Source organism: Bombus flavifrons, chromosome 16, assembly GCF_040668555.2.
Source record: "Bombus flavifrons isolate JBK064 chromosome 16, iyBomFlav1_principal, whole genome shotgun sequence".
NCBI lineage: Eukaryota > Metazoa > Arthropoda > Insecta > Hymenoptera > Apidae > Bombus > Bombus flavifrons.
The window spans coordinates 9,033,012-9,048,119 of NC_138457.1; the positions used below are offsets into that span (position 1 = coordinate 9,033,012).

Below are 15,108 nucleotides of genomic sequence, written 5' to 3' on the forward strand. Positions count from 1 at the left end.
ACATGGCGCCATCTCGTCAACGAGAACTTTGTTGCATCGTTGCATGTTCCATGGCAGTAGGCGACCCTGTGTTTTGTCAGGTAGATAGGTTGCTCGTTCCTTCTTCGAACGTGAATTTCAATTCGAAAACCCGTCAAATAAGAGGAAGTACGATGTATACAATATATAGCGGGCAACGAAACTCGTGTCGATCTTTTCGTTTAAGAATCGTCTCGGTCCAAGTGGGAAAAATCGCGCGCATGTTTTAGGTTAAACCGTACGGAGTCGGTCGAGTACATAACAATGCGCTGCGTGAGAAATTCATACGGTGAAAGTCTGTTGGACGTCGTGCAATCGGAATTCCGACGAAGCGAACGTTGTCGCGGGCTCTTCGCCGCTTTCTGACCGCCTTCCTCTTTGATCGTGCGTGCATCTCATCGTGTGCGTTTCGTTCGCGGTGCAACAACAGCCTGGTAGGGGGCAATAGAGGGAGAGAGACAGCGAGAAACAGAGAGGGAGAAAAATGCCGAGGATGCTCGAGTGGCGATGATTCCGCTCAAATTTCGCCGCTGTCCAATTTCATATAGGATTTCCCCGCATTGCACATGCAACGAGTGACGGTAAACAGATTCACGTTCCGACGAACATACGCGCTCGCGGAATGGAAATCTAACTGCTCTCCAAACTGTTTTCCTCCATCGAAAGGTAATCGATGTTTTTATCCCCTCAGGACCATATCTACTTATCTCATTTTTCTCTTTTCCTATCTTTGAGAATCTAACATGTTTCTACTTTAATCGACGCGCTTAATCTCTTTCTTTTTTAATTTGTCGTAGTTCGCATTTTCTTTAAACGCATTCTTCCTTCTTATTTTTATTTTGAAATTAATTACATGAGCTCTTTTGTGTACATTTACTAATATTATTAATGAAATGTTATAAGTTATTCTTTTTAAAAAGATTTGTATAATGATAATAAATTTGGTAATGAAGTAATTAATATTCTACAAGTACCAGCTGATTGTCCTATTTAATATAAGATTGCAATAGAAATTTATAACATATCAATTAGTAAATAATTTTGCAAGAGGGTCCTAGTGTTTTTATTTCTGACCTATCATAGCCTTGAATTATTTTTAAAAATAGTTTAGAAAGGCAGAGAATATACATCTTGCGTGATTGAGATTCTTTCCTATCCTGCATGAAAGCTCACCATCGTAAAAGTACTAATCTGGTACGTCTGGTGTGATCTACTATTTATGCCAGGCTTTTTTGTACTCACAAAGCAATGCACGGCATGGCATGTGCCAACAACTCTTCTCCTTGCGACTAAACATTATCTCATTTCCTGTTCAAGGAGAGGCAAAAATGAATGATAAATAATATATTTGTATCATTCTATATACCTACGTAAGCCTCTGTTACTAATTGTCTCCTGTGTATGCATTGTGTGGAAATAAAAATAAACCAACTTAACATTATTGAGTAATTGTTTTTCTCCTACCACTGAATTGATCCTTGTATTAATATTGTAATTTATGAATAAATAAATCATTTCCTTGTACTATGTTTCTTTCCTTTATTTTTTATGTGCCAATTATGGTAATTATGTTCAGTTTCATGTTCAAGTTTATTTATTCTTTGTATATTGACACAAACAAACACTATAATCCATTTATTCTTTTCAGGGTACTAGAATAATTGAACATGGCAGATGATGAGGGTACAGAATGGCTGCAAGAACTGTTGCACGACGTTCAACTTTCACAGTTTTTCACCAGAATAAGAGATGACCTACAAGTCACTCGACTACACCACTTTGACCATGTGCAACCGGAAGATCTTGAACAGATAGGATTAGGAAAGCCAGGTATTAGAAGATTACTAGAAGCAGTGAAGAAAAAGAGAACTACACAATGGAAGAAAAGCTTGATGACCAAGATCAGGCCTGGGAGTAGCACAAAAAGCAATAAAAGATCTTCTCAACCAGTTGAAGGTTCCTCAGTGCTAACATGTCTCATTCAAGATAAAGATGTGACACTGTCTGATAAACTGGGTGATGGTAGTTTTGGTGTAGTGAGACGTGGACAATGGACTTCTCCTTCTGGTAGGATATTACCAGTTGCTGTAAAAGTTCTGAAGGCAGATGCTCTGACTCAGCCAAATGTTATTGAAGATTTTGTGGCAGAAGTTCAAGCAATGCACACATTGGATCATCACAATCTCATTAGGTACATATCTTTGAAAATAGACTGTGGATTCTTATGTAGATTAATGTTTTTATAAACATAATTAAAAATTAGAACCTAGACAAAGATTTGTTTCTAATGAGTGCTGTATTTGGTCTATTTTATATATTAAATTTGAGGTGTAGGACGTGTTGAGTGTTATTAAAGTACTCCGGTGTTTAACTTCAACAATGTTTATTTCAATGTCGAGTGCGCGTCGTTTTAGATCGTAACGTGACGCACGTCCAGCTCAGACGATGTCGATACAGAATTGATACAAACTCCATACAGACTCGCTACGAACTAACCCTGACTATCTGTTTGACTGACTAACCGTGCGACTACCAGCGACTACCGTGAACTCCCATGAAATGCCATCAACGACTATGAACGACTATCCCGAGTTTTTCCTCGTTTCCCTTTTTATAGGGTGCCGAGGACCTCGAAAGAGAGAGTTTCCTTCCGAGGTGGGGATGGAAAAACCCGTAGGCAATAAAACAATAAATTTTCTCTTCGAAGGCCCATGGGTTTTTTAGTAAGTCCCAGGATTTATTCTTTTACGACGTCCTGTTCTCGGACGCCGTTTCGCGGGCCATTTGGTCAACACATGTGCTTCAACCCTAGAACTTTCTTTGCGGCCATGGGTCGCTACAAATGTTTAATAAATGAATAAAAATTTAGTCTACCAATAAAGCAAATTAATTTGACAATATTAATTAAATAAATACATTTTTTTTCCAGGTTATATGGAGTAGTGTTATCACAACCGATGATGATGGTGACAGAACTAGCCCCTCTGGGAGCCCTGCTCGATTATCTGCGAAAACAGTGCAGTCAAATTTCAGTATTAACGTTGTGTAACTACGCTTTGCAAGTGGTCACGGGTATGGCATACTTAGAAGCGAAACGTTTTCTACACCGCGACTTAGCTTGTAGGAACGTTCTTCTAAGTTCAGTGGACAAAGTGAAGATCGGTGATTTCGGCCTAATGCGAGCACTGCCGCAACAAGAAGACTGTTATGTGATGACTGAACATAAAAAAGTGCCGTTTCCTTGGTGTGCTCCAGAATCTCTAAAAGCGCGTAAATTCAGTCACGCGTCAGATGTGTGGATGTTTGGTGTGACATTGTGGGAAATGTTAACGTTTGGTGAAGAGCCGTGGATAGGTTTAAAAGGATCAGAGATTCTTCGAAAAATAGACAAGGATGGTGAACGATTACACGAACCAGAAGCAACACCACCAGATATGTACCAATTAATGCTTCGTTGCTGGGCTCGGGAGCCTTCAGAACGACCAACCTTCGCTTCTCTAAAATCTTCTCTCACGGGAATGGTCCCAACTGTGATGAAAGCGATCAGTCACTTCGCGATGGCTGGCAAAATGACCATAGAGCAGGGTGATCAGATAGTCATTTTAGACGGACGGCCGGAGAATTATTGGTGGAAAGGTCAGAACCAGCGAAGTTTTCAAATTGGGCTTTTCCCTCGTTGTTTTGTCGATCCTATGAGACGAAAACAGCGTGAGGACATCAGCAAGCCGTTGGAGAATTCTTTTATCCATACTGGTCATGGTGCACCTTTTGGCAAAAGTTGGGGTAGTCCTATTTACATCGACGACGTGTATCTTCGAAATCCTATGGAGCCACCTGACGTCGTTGGAGTAACTGTTCCTCCAGATAGTCTCGTGAAGGATAAATATTGCGGTACACCAAGATCGCGAAAACAGTTTAATTATACAAAATTACAGAATGATATCGGAGCTAGTCCTGTGAAAACGTTGAACGCCTCTGTTCCTAGTAGCAGTCAGGAGGGCAGTTTGATAGATTTGTCCCCGGAGGAGATGGTGAATACGAGTGAGGCGCAATCGGACACTGCCTGTCGACGAGTCGTCAATATCCTTGACGAGCCTATTGACGATTTGGAACGGCAACAACAGACGAGTTGGCAGGACGAGGATCCTCGAACTTATGCCAACTTCCCTGGCAACGTCGACCCGGCTTATTCAGATCCGTTCGATACTTCCTCGGTATTTATGAAGCTGCCTCATTCTAGATATTACAGTCACGTTCCCTCCGACGTGAGTAGCAGGTATTTCAAGACACAAACGTATGGAAACGTACAAAATCAGGACGTTGGCGGTAGCAGCCAGGAGAGTACAAATTATTTCACACCAGAGTCCGGCTCAGATGTGAACCATTATTCCCTTAATCTGAGCAAGGAGAGTAGAAATGATAGTATCAATTTGAACGTGAACGTGGACACGGAGGAAAATAATGCATATAGTCAGAATCACTATAGTGAGATCGATAAGCCTAGTCCACCTATGGCAAATTGGTCTAATTGGCCCGAAGATATGCAAAGTGAAGCGCAGACATACGTGAATGTCTCTAGTCGGAACTTGCAGACCTCCGACGCACCTCCTCCTCCACCTGTGGCTCCCAACGAGAGTCCTCCGAAACCAAAATCGAATCACGACTTGGCGCAAAGTTTGAATGAGCTAACAATTAATTCTTGCAACGTTTCTCCTAAAAAGTTGGACCCTACTTTCCTAGCTGAGCTGGAGAAGCATTTAGGTGAAAAGGAGGCGAGCAAGAACATGATCACCAGCCAACAGAATCCAGATTCGTCTGATCCGTATGCGTCTGTTAATAAATTACAAGATAGTACAATTCCAGCATTAAGGCCTCCACCTCAGACTATCAAACGTAAGTCTCCTCAGATGGATTATAGAAGCACCAATCTACCTAGCAAGGTTCAGAATTCGTGGCCATCGAAGAGTACGAACATACAGCAGCCTCCCAGGTCGCAACCTGAACAACGCTTAGAAACGGCAACAGAACAGATGGTGGGTCAAATCTGGCAGCAGTCTCAAGCTCAGCAGCATAGTGCCTATGGTACTGCTCAGGGTAACCTGAATCTGTTGCAAATAGCTCCTAGCAATGTGTCCAAGCCAACCTTTAACCACGCACAAAACTCGCTACCGACGGCAAACCAGGCTAGCCACTTTCCAAATCCCACATTACCAACTGGCAGTCATGGGATAACGCAGATTCAAAATGATCTTCACCAAGCACACTCCAGTAACGTTTCAAAGCCTCCAAATGTGGTGTTTTCGGAACAAGTGTACGCAGAGTTGAAACAGACTGTACCAAACCTAGACCAACTGTCTCAAAACGAGTTTAACACGCTATATAACAAGACAGTGCAGCAGAATATTCTAAGGAATTATTATGCAGCTAGTACGTCGGGTGCAGGTGATTCAGCCAGCAATCTAAGTCATAGTCACTACTTGGAGGGAGCTGCAGCCAGCTCCCAGGCTCGTTCTGGTCAGTCTACGAGGAATATTTTTGGTCAAGGTCATCCCTGTGACTTTAGTCCTCACCTGAAGCAGCCTCCGGTATACAATCCTCCGCCTCCAGCAACGTGGAGTCCCATGAAATCGGTTCAAAACGATCTTGGACAAGGCCAGACTGCAATGAAGTCCAATTTAGCTAGCAATTTGGCTAACAGTCCCAATCTACTTCAGCTCACGCACACTAACCAGCCTCAAGAGGGCGCCATGACGCTGCAAGCATCCTCGACGAGATGTCTGCCTCCTCAGATGACAGAGACGGTCGTTAATACTCAATTAGCCCCCTCCACGTCCGCCTACCCCTCTGGTGTCAGCCCCCCATTGACCGCGGCCTCTCAACAGCTGGTCATGTCCCTCAACGATGAATTTCGAGCGAACAAAGTAATGAAGGTGCAGAGAGAGGCAGCTGACGCATCACAACAGGAAATACTCACCGCGCTACAGGCAACTGGCTGGGACACTAATCAAGCGGCCAAACAGATCCTGAAAGACAGGCAAGCGAAGATCGAGTCCCTTTTTAGGTAAGTTTGAAATTAATTTGAATTATTGGTTAGATGGTTTTGCGAATTTGGGGAAATGAATGGGACTTCCAGAGACGTGGATTTGAAGGATTTTTTCGAATCTGTACAATTTTTATTATTTTCTGGCTTGGGTTAGGTTTCGATTAAATGTTTACCCCTTGCCATACTGTTACGAGTCTGAGTCGTGATGAGAATTTTGAGCCAAATCTGAATATCACGAGTCAGGCTCATGGTCTAATTTCACGTTAAACGTATAAATATCACTAGTCTCACTCGGATCAAGTACGAATGTATCGAATGGTGTCTTTTTCTTAAACACGGGCGCGGCTATCAACGTACTCAGTCGCACGATCTCATGTTTCAAGTTCCGACGCTCTGTGTCCGTCGCTTCGGCTCTTTCCCTGACCATTCAAGCGCAACGTTTGGGTTTTCGATTCTTTCGAGTTAAATGGTATGGCAAGGAGTTAATTAGTCCTGTGGGTCAATTTTAAATTAAATTTCGGTTAAGTTAGTACAATTTTTATTATCTTTTGGATTCTGAAATTGGTATTAGTAAAATTGCAATATTTTATCTGTCGTTTTCCTTTCTTTAACTCCTTGTTTCATGGTTTTCTCATGGATTTATGTATCGTGTTATTCCAAAGCAAGACATTGAAACATTATACGTAGTTTGTGGTCAGCAGTCTTAGTGTCTTGTAGGTTGAAGGCAGACTCAGCTTGTTTTCTTTTTTAATTGATCTTGGATACAAGAGTAGATTCTATTCCTCGAATGTCATCCATAATTCACTTTATACATGTGATTCCTTATTATATTTAATTCGTATAAATTAAAAATTATATATATTTCTTTAATCGAGTTATTTACATGATTTCCGGTATTCCGTATATTCAAACAGATCGTAACGTTTCGAAAAGAAAGGTTAGGATTTCTGCACGTCTATCTTTTCTCTGAGAAAGTACTGTTTAATATTCCTTTCACTTTTTAACCAATTATCACGTTGATGTCAATATCTTTCGACTATATATTCCAACTACATATAAAAGATACTTTCGATTTGCGTCCGATCGTAGAATTAGTGAAATTTTATCGAAGATATAAGAAATGCTTCGATTGCTATCTATTTGTAGATCTCCCGAAATTTCTCCAAATAAATATCCACAGAAAGTTCTTGATTGTATAGGATTAATACGCTCTAGACCAAAAGTTTGAAATCATTGTGTGTTTTAGAAATGAGAAATTTATGTATTATAAAAGTACTACGTTTGTGAATTTAGTGCAGCCATAATTGATAATTGAGGATTAATACGCTCTAGACCAAAAGTTTGAAATCATTGTGTGTTTTAGAAATGAGAAATTTATGTATTATAAAAGTACTACGTTTATGAATTTAGTGCAGCCATAATTGAAAAACCGGCTGCAATTTTTCGGGCAACAGTGTGCATATATTATATCGAAGCAGAAATGGAAACCTTTCTATTATATTATACTATTTCGGTTAATCCATTAAGGACCACTCAGTGACACAAAATAAATATAAAATAAATATACAAAATAAATATATATAAGATTACCGTGGGCAAGGAAAGCCTTTATCATTGTGCTGTAAAACCTTCGGATTTCTTCTCATAGCCATAATGCTAATAAGCGGAGTTTAATTATACAGGGTGGTTGGTAACTGGTGGTACAAGCGGAGAGGGACTGATTCTACGCGAAAAAAGAAGTCGAAAATATAGAATAAAAATTTTTCGTTTGACGCTTTGTTTTCGAGAAAATCGACTTTGAATTTGCGCTCGGTACGCGTGCGGTACGTTATAACGGATTTCACTGTAGATCGTTGTCTCGATGGAAAAATTAAAAAAAGTATTCTATATTTTCGACTTCTTTTTTCGCGTAGAATCACCCCCTTTCCGCCTGTACCACCAACCACCCTGTATAAATTAATCAAAAAACCCTCTTTGGATAAAATTTGTACGTTAATGGATCAACGATCTTTCAGTAACCTATTGGGACAAAATATCATAGGTTTTCAAATTGCGCAATGAAGCTGAACGTTCGGAAAATGACGCAATCAATTATTGTAATTTCAGATTGGGCTTGGCAGATCGACAACAGTGCGAGGGTGCTCTGAAGCAGACTGAATACGATGTAGATTTAGCGGCTTCCCTTTTGTTAGATCAGGTCAAATGAAGCCAGATATTAAGAGCGCGCTCTTATTGAAGATATTGTAAAGTAACTATAGCAGTAAATATAGGTATATGTATTTATAAACGATAGCCATACAATGCGTAAAACGAGGCTACGGGCTCCGAGTATAATTAATTGTCTCCTGAAAAAGACATCTTCTTAAGACTATGATACCGCGTCTCATAAACGTAAAGCCACCCTAATATTCTCCAAATTCTATAAATTCACATTTTATAATATTAAACCGTTTACCATCTTCATTACTCCTTTTTATTATTAATTCGTGCTCTTTGTATTATTTAATAGAAAAAGAAACAATTTTCTATCGGAATCTTACTTTCAAAATTATTTTTATGAAAATATGAATTTGTAGAAATATTATACGAAACAGAAATGATATAAACATCTTCGGGCTGGTTTTATAATTATGAGATAGATAGGATATTTAACATTTTTCGAGGCTCTATGAAAGATTATAAAATAATTTCCGTGAAGGGAATGAGTATTGATATTTTTCTACTTCTTTTCTCTTTTATTTTCACTCCCCTCTTATTTTATAATTCGGTAAAAATGAAGGAGCACAAGTTGCATTCCAGAAATTAGAAAAGAAATAAAGAAAAATTGCGTGAGCTACCGTAGCGAATCGTGTCTCCGAAAATAGAAAATAAAATTGTTACTGTTGGGCCAGCGTGTAACTGCAACATCGACGCAGAATAGAAGAAGGATGGCTGAGGATGAAAGTAAGTTTCTTTCCTTCTCCTTCTTCTTCTTCTTCTTTTTTTTTTTCTTTTGAGAATGTTCGAGTCACATAGTTTTTAGGATATGTGCTTCTTATCAAACAGAAAGTATATATACCATTTATATATTGTTTATTTTATTCTGTAAAAGTATCGTTCAACAGTGATTTTTTAAATGAGTAATTTTCGTAAAGAAGGGAAATTTAATTAATTTTTGAAGTATTATATAAATCGATACTCTTTATGTTAGAATACTCGAGATTCTTTTTATGTAAACGTATTCATTGTTTGTATAGAAAAGGTTCAGTGAATTTATGAACATGTTATTCATTTATGGTGTAATTTTCATGCCATGAAAGTATTCTTCCATATTTTGAATAAATAAAGTATTCTAATAAATCCTGTATTTTTAAGAGGATTTAATTAGTGAAGCTAGTAAAAAGATTTGTATCTTTATTTATAAAGAGAGTCTTCCTAAGATTGTGAATGTTTATGCATTTGTGGAAAATTAAAAAACTCACACGCTGTATCTGATATGCAAAAATATAGAGAATATCAAAAGTGAGTTAGATATTGGTTACAGCAGTTAAAGTATTAACTGAAACAAAGAAAAAATAATTTTATAAAACTGCAATCTAAATTAAGATATTTTTAAACCAATCTCCACTTCTCTCAAAGCACTAGAATTATAGAATGTTTCTTCAATTTTTATACTAACTGATAATTACAAATTAAACTAAATTGAATTTAGACAAGATCTATCAAAGTAAAGAAAATTATTTGCATGAACAATTGGAATTTAAATATTTACCTAAGTAATTTACATAAATATTCCTCAAAGAAGAAACAAAACCACATCTCTCTATATTTGCACCATAAATGAATAAAGTGATCATAAGAATTAAACGGTTACTATATTCGACCATTTCAGTTGGAATCTGAAGCTCTTCTCATCAACAAACGTTTGTATTCAAATAGATTTACGTGACCGCAAGTAAATCTCACAGATAAGCCATGTGTGTTCCATATAAGCTCTGTCAATTCCGTGAAAAAAATGGGAACTCTTCTTCTGCTGTTTCATGAATATTTATGACAGTATCACTGTGAAAGTGCTTGTAAGCGCCTGACTTTTTATGATCGAATTCCACGAGAAAATCGCAGAGAAATTGCAATTGATGGTGTCATCGATGACTAGACGAAAAATTCATTTGTCGCAATAACAATTAAATCATTCTGTTAGAAAAGAAGAATTTTAGCTTGGTAATTCTTCGACTCTCTTGCACGATAATTTCATTTCAAATAATTTAACGAATTATACTTCAGTTTGTGTCGTTCGAACAAGGCATAATTCCCTTCTTGTACCATAATTTATTAACTGGTTCGTTTGGTCCGCCAATTAAACAACTACAAGTTTTTGTAGATTTGCATTGCAAGAAAATTGTATAAATAAGAGTGAATTCTAAGATAAATTTAAACATGGACGCTTATCTGTACATTTCAATTTATGAAGTTAATGAATGTGATCTCCTGAGAATGGCCCACTCGTGATCTTCGTACGTGAAACACGATATACGGATTAAAACGAGGCAAACTGTAAAATTAAGTAAAATGAAGTTGACGCTCTCGCGGCGCTAGTGTCGCTCCACTAATCGTCATCGTGTTAATATTATTTTATATGTTTGAATAAATGAAGATTCTACTGTATAACAAGTTTTAAGAGTTTAGCAAGGACCAATTATCATTGCAAAGAGCTTCGGGTCCAACTGACCAAAACCAGAAGCACATAGAGAATTCCTGAGGGGCACTATTCTGTGCAAGCAACGTTCTGTCAATTCGAATTGCATGATCGACACACAAAGCCAGCTTAGCCGCCATTTGGAGCAAAAACTGTCTCCGATCTGGCATAGTTCTAGCCTTAAACGTACACATGGTTGTCGAGTAAAAGCAATGCAATCGTGGCTGACGAAAGCGTTCGAGTCCGATAGAAATACAGTGACTCACGAAAGTGTTTGCATACCTATCGTAGAAAACTTTGATATATATATATATATATATATATATATTGTATATGCTATACAGGGGGTGCGACGGTTAGGTTGGATTTAGGTTAGGTAATCATAGTAGAGTGGGGCAAGGGGTCATTCTACGTGAAAAAAATAAGGAAAAATCTCGGGATAACATTTTTTCATTTTTCTTTTCCGAGAAAATCGAGTTTGAAAATTTGGTAAGTAGATTTAATTCCGGTCTGAACAAGGATAAATAATCGACATTTATCGGGCTTTAAATTGCATTTGAAAATAAGACAAAAATGAAGAATACAATTGTTTTCATAGGAAGCTGCATTTCCGAGAAAAATAAATTAGAAAATGTGTCACGCGTGCTCGCGTACACGCCAGGCTAATTCGTTTTCAAGTAAATGTATTCAAACGTTATTCTTTCGGAAACGAAGCATCCCATGAAAAAATTGCATTCTATATTTTCGACTTATTTTTTCACGTAGAATCAGCCCCTGCTCGATTGTACTATGTTTACCGTCTCACCCTGAATAATTTTGAAATTTTATTAGCATTATAATGAGAAATCGTGGTTATGTTGGTCAAGTTCGTAATGATTTTGAAACCAATTTCCTGTCTCGTTACAATGCTAATGACATTTCAAAATCTTTCATATATGACACATAATGTGTACATAATATATATAACAAGATTTCTACGAGTGATGGAATATTTTGATGAGCTACTGTAAATGTACATGTGTATAAAAACGATTTGATACTGCATACAGGGGGGAAAGAGATTGCCAAGTAGCGAGAAGTGTTGAATTTTTGTAACTGTGATATGCATTACTAAAGGCTCTAGCGTTCAGAAATAGAAAGAAAATGAGAGAGAACGAGAAAGATTTGTTGTCCTTATTTAGAATTAGCGATATACCGACTAGGTTATACTCGTCAAATACGAGAAGTGTACATAGCCATTTCTAGCGACTGAGTTAATATTATACGATTCCTTTTTCCCTTTTTCATCTTTTTCTGACCAATGCGAGGTCAATTAGTTCAAAAGACGTTCGAGTGTAATTGGGACGTGTGCTTGATCGTTTCTCCTAACTTTCACTACCGTTGTATTCTTCTGTGCAGAAAGGAGTTACATATTTGGTAGCTTCTTTTGATATTGGTCTTTGCATTAAATTTTCGATAAATTGAAACGTTATCGATTGCTGGTCAAATAAATTTTTAAGAATAACAGATTTCTTTTGTTTAAAATTGCAATTTGATCGAACTTGATGCTAGATTTAATATTCTTCGATTTACTTTAGATTTAATAGAAATTCGAAAGAATTGTTGTTCGTTTCAATTTCGTGTTAAAGGGTTTCATCAATATATGAACAATTTATCAAGAATTTTTAACCGCCGAAAATATTAAAATAGGGTCTATCCCTAACCTAAAATGTATAATTTAAAAAACTATTATACATTTATGAAAATTCCTTTCTGTACAGAAACAAGTTGTACAATGAAAACGGGAAACACTGTGATTGTCATACGACAAAAGCCACCCAATCCCTATTTTCCAAACTTAACCTAAAAAGTCATTATTTTTCTAAGTCAACCCGTTTTTAACAAAATAGAAAAATAATAAACGAGGAAACTATAGAAATAGGACACTGACAGAGTTTCCCATTTCCATTCCACGAACACATCTTACCTGATCGAATGACATCTCGATATAGTTCGATTATGGTGTGCACAGAGCGCGCACGGAAAATACAAAAGCGCGCGATTCCATTGCGATACCGAGAGTTCAGTCAAGATGAGATAACTCGTGTTTGAAAAATCATGCGAGATACGCTCTTTAATTAATTTCTTGAAATCCAATGTCCGACTCCTAACCTACTTTAATCCAATGTTTCCTAAAATGTACGCGGACGCTTGTGTGTGTCATGGCTGCCGTTATGGATCGAAAAAAATGTTCGATACATCGCCAATAAAACGTAAATGACCTGAGATCCAGGATTTCTTTCATTTACATGGTCAATATATCATGGTTAATTAATGTTAATGGATCACATAATTGAAGTTAGGGAAATATATACTACCTAACCCTAAACCTTATGATGGGTTTTTAGGGTTTATAGGATTTCTATGGATTCATAGGATCTAAGTGATTCGTGGATGAGGAGATTTCTAACTAACGAGCCTTTAATCTAGAAAGTTATTGTTATATATTTTACCACTCTGACTATTATTGAACGTTGTTTGGGAAGTGTGTAGAAAAGTTTAAAAAAGTTTCAAAATTTAGAAATGTAAAATTTGATCGACTAATCGATAAATAAGTTTTCTTTCAAAAATTCTTCGCTGCCTACTGACTTAATCAGTCATGTTTCGAAAGACTCTCACTCTCTCCTCTTCTCCTAACATGAATTCTTTTAGCAGACAGCGAAAAGCAAAGCCCAGATCAAATTTCATAGATCGAATTTCATGCAATTAGTAGTGAATCGAATTGGCTCGCCTAAAACCCTAGCGCCACCTTGATGAAGCATTGTCCCTCTTATGACCAAATACTACGAAAAGATGATCAAGCAAGGAATTAATTATCAAATATAAACTCCAACTAAAATTTATTCAAATTCGTCTTAAACTTGAAAGAACATAATGAAACTTTCCAAACAACCCACCACTATAGTTGTTCAATATCAATGTTACTATAATGACTATCTGATATTTCTCACCGTCTTTAAGCTTGCCTAGATTTCTCCATAAATATCATCGGGCTACGCAGACATTTCAAACGCCACATACACACAATAATGGAGGAATCTTCCAAACGAATCTAACCTATGAAAGTACAGAATTACAGAATTCTGAGGATTTAAGATATAAATATTCAGAAATTCTGCTCTTCCCAGTTAATCCTGACAGATTAATGTTTTAATAAAAAAAAAAAACGTCCGAGTGCTATCGATGTATGGACTTTTACGTTGAAACAGGAAGATGGCTGATCGAAAAAGGAACAAAGACGGAAATTGTCGGTGTTCGGTTGAACGCATCAAGGAAAGTAGAGGATGATTCCGGCTTTCTACCAGTTTCAGTTTTCGATAGACCGGAACCTGGTGAATGTTCGCGAGTTTGGGCGGAAAACAAGAGTATTTTGTTATGGACGCCATCATGGTACAGCTCTTCAGGGACGAATCTATTAAGGGTAGATAAAGATGATTTATTTTTATTTTTCTAATGAACAATTTTTACTTAAAATTGTCCAGTTTTGTGTCTTTTTTATTGTCCGTCGATAGCAGTAACATATAGCCAATAAAATAAAAGGGCTTTATACAGTCAAGAGTACTTATTCAAAATAACGTCCATAGTAATTTTTGAAATCGTAATTGAATTTTTAAAATGAACTTAGATATATGCACCAATGTCCCTGAAGAGACAAAATGTATCAGCTGACCGACAAAAAAAAAAAATCGAAGAAATCTATTTCCCTCGATTATTTATTTGTGATTATCGAAAGAACCTTCAGTTCGACTTTATAATTCTAATTAATTTTTATCTAGTACCCACTAATGTTCATTTGTGATCATAGCGTTATTACGTTTTACAGCTGCCTTGTGATTGATTGAACCTTCGATTGTATTAAATGTATCGATTAATTATATTTTGTATACTGATTTTATCGTCACTTTCTTTATTTTCCTTGACTGTTTTCTCTTATTAACGCGTGTTATAGACTTTACAGGCATCGTTCGCAAAAATATCCGCACTTCTAAATGCTTTAAATGCACGCAGCAAAGCTTGTAAATGCCTACAAGAACAGAAGTGTTGAAAATAAATTTTCAAAAATATTGAGAGAGAAAGAGAGAATGAAGTGCGATATTTTACGATGATTACTTTGAAGACGATGAATAATACATGAAACGATATTTGTGTATCGTATCACGGTGGCTTAAAAACTTAAAAATTATTGGTTACATTAAAAATCGTACATCTCTTTAAATCTCTTTACATCATAATCATGAACAAACAGTATACATGCTCGCACAAACAATGCCTACAACTCTATCGACGCCGCTATATTAATTTCCCGCCAAACCTAACCTAAATCGTGAGAACG

General features: G+C 37.0%; 1 protein-coding gene across 1 annotated transcript; it reads left to right on the top strand.

The window, feature by feature from the left end:
* The first annotated feature begins 34 nt into the window (after positions 1 to 34).
* On the top strand, positions 35 to 14,666 carry Ack (activated Cdc42 kinase). The gene is made up of 4 exons (XM_069129209.1): positions 35 to 684; positions 1,667 to 2,209; positions 2,948 to 6,079; positions 8,168 to 14,666. Exons 2-4 carry the CDS (start codon positions 1,686 to 1,688, stop codon positions 8,265 to 8,267), a joined length of 3,756 nt encoding a protein of 1,251 aa, XP_068985310.1. The 5' UTR covers positions 35 to 684; positions 1,667 to 1,685; the 3' UTR covers positions 8,268 to 14,666.
* Positions 14,667 to 15,108: the final 442 nt, after the last annotated feature.

Bases quoted from the DNA above. Each gene is read 5' to 3' on its own strand.
- Ack (XM_069129209.1), top strand. From the start codon at position 1,686: ATGGCAGATGATGAGGGTACAGAATGGCTGCAAGAACTGTTGCACGAC. The intron at 2,210-2,947 runs GTACATATCTTT...TTTTTTTTCCAG, and splicing joins GATCATCACAATCTCATTAG to GTTATATGGAGTAGTGTTAT. The intron at 6,080-8,167 runs GTAAGTTTGAAA...TTGTAATTTCAG, and splicing joins AAGATCGAGTCCCTTTTTAG to ATTGGGCTTGGCAGATCGAC.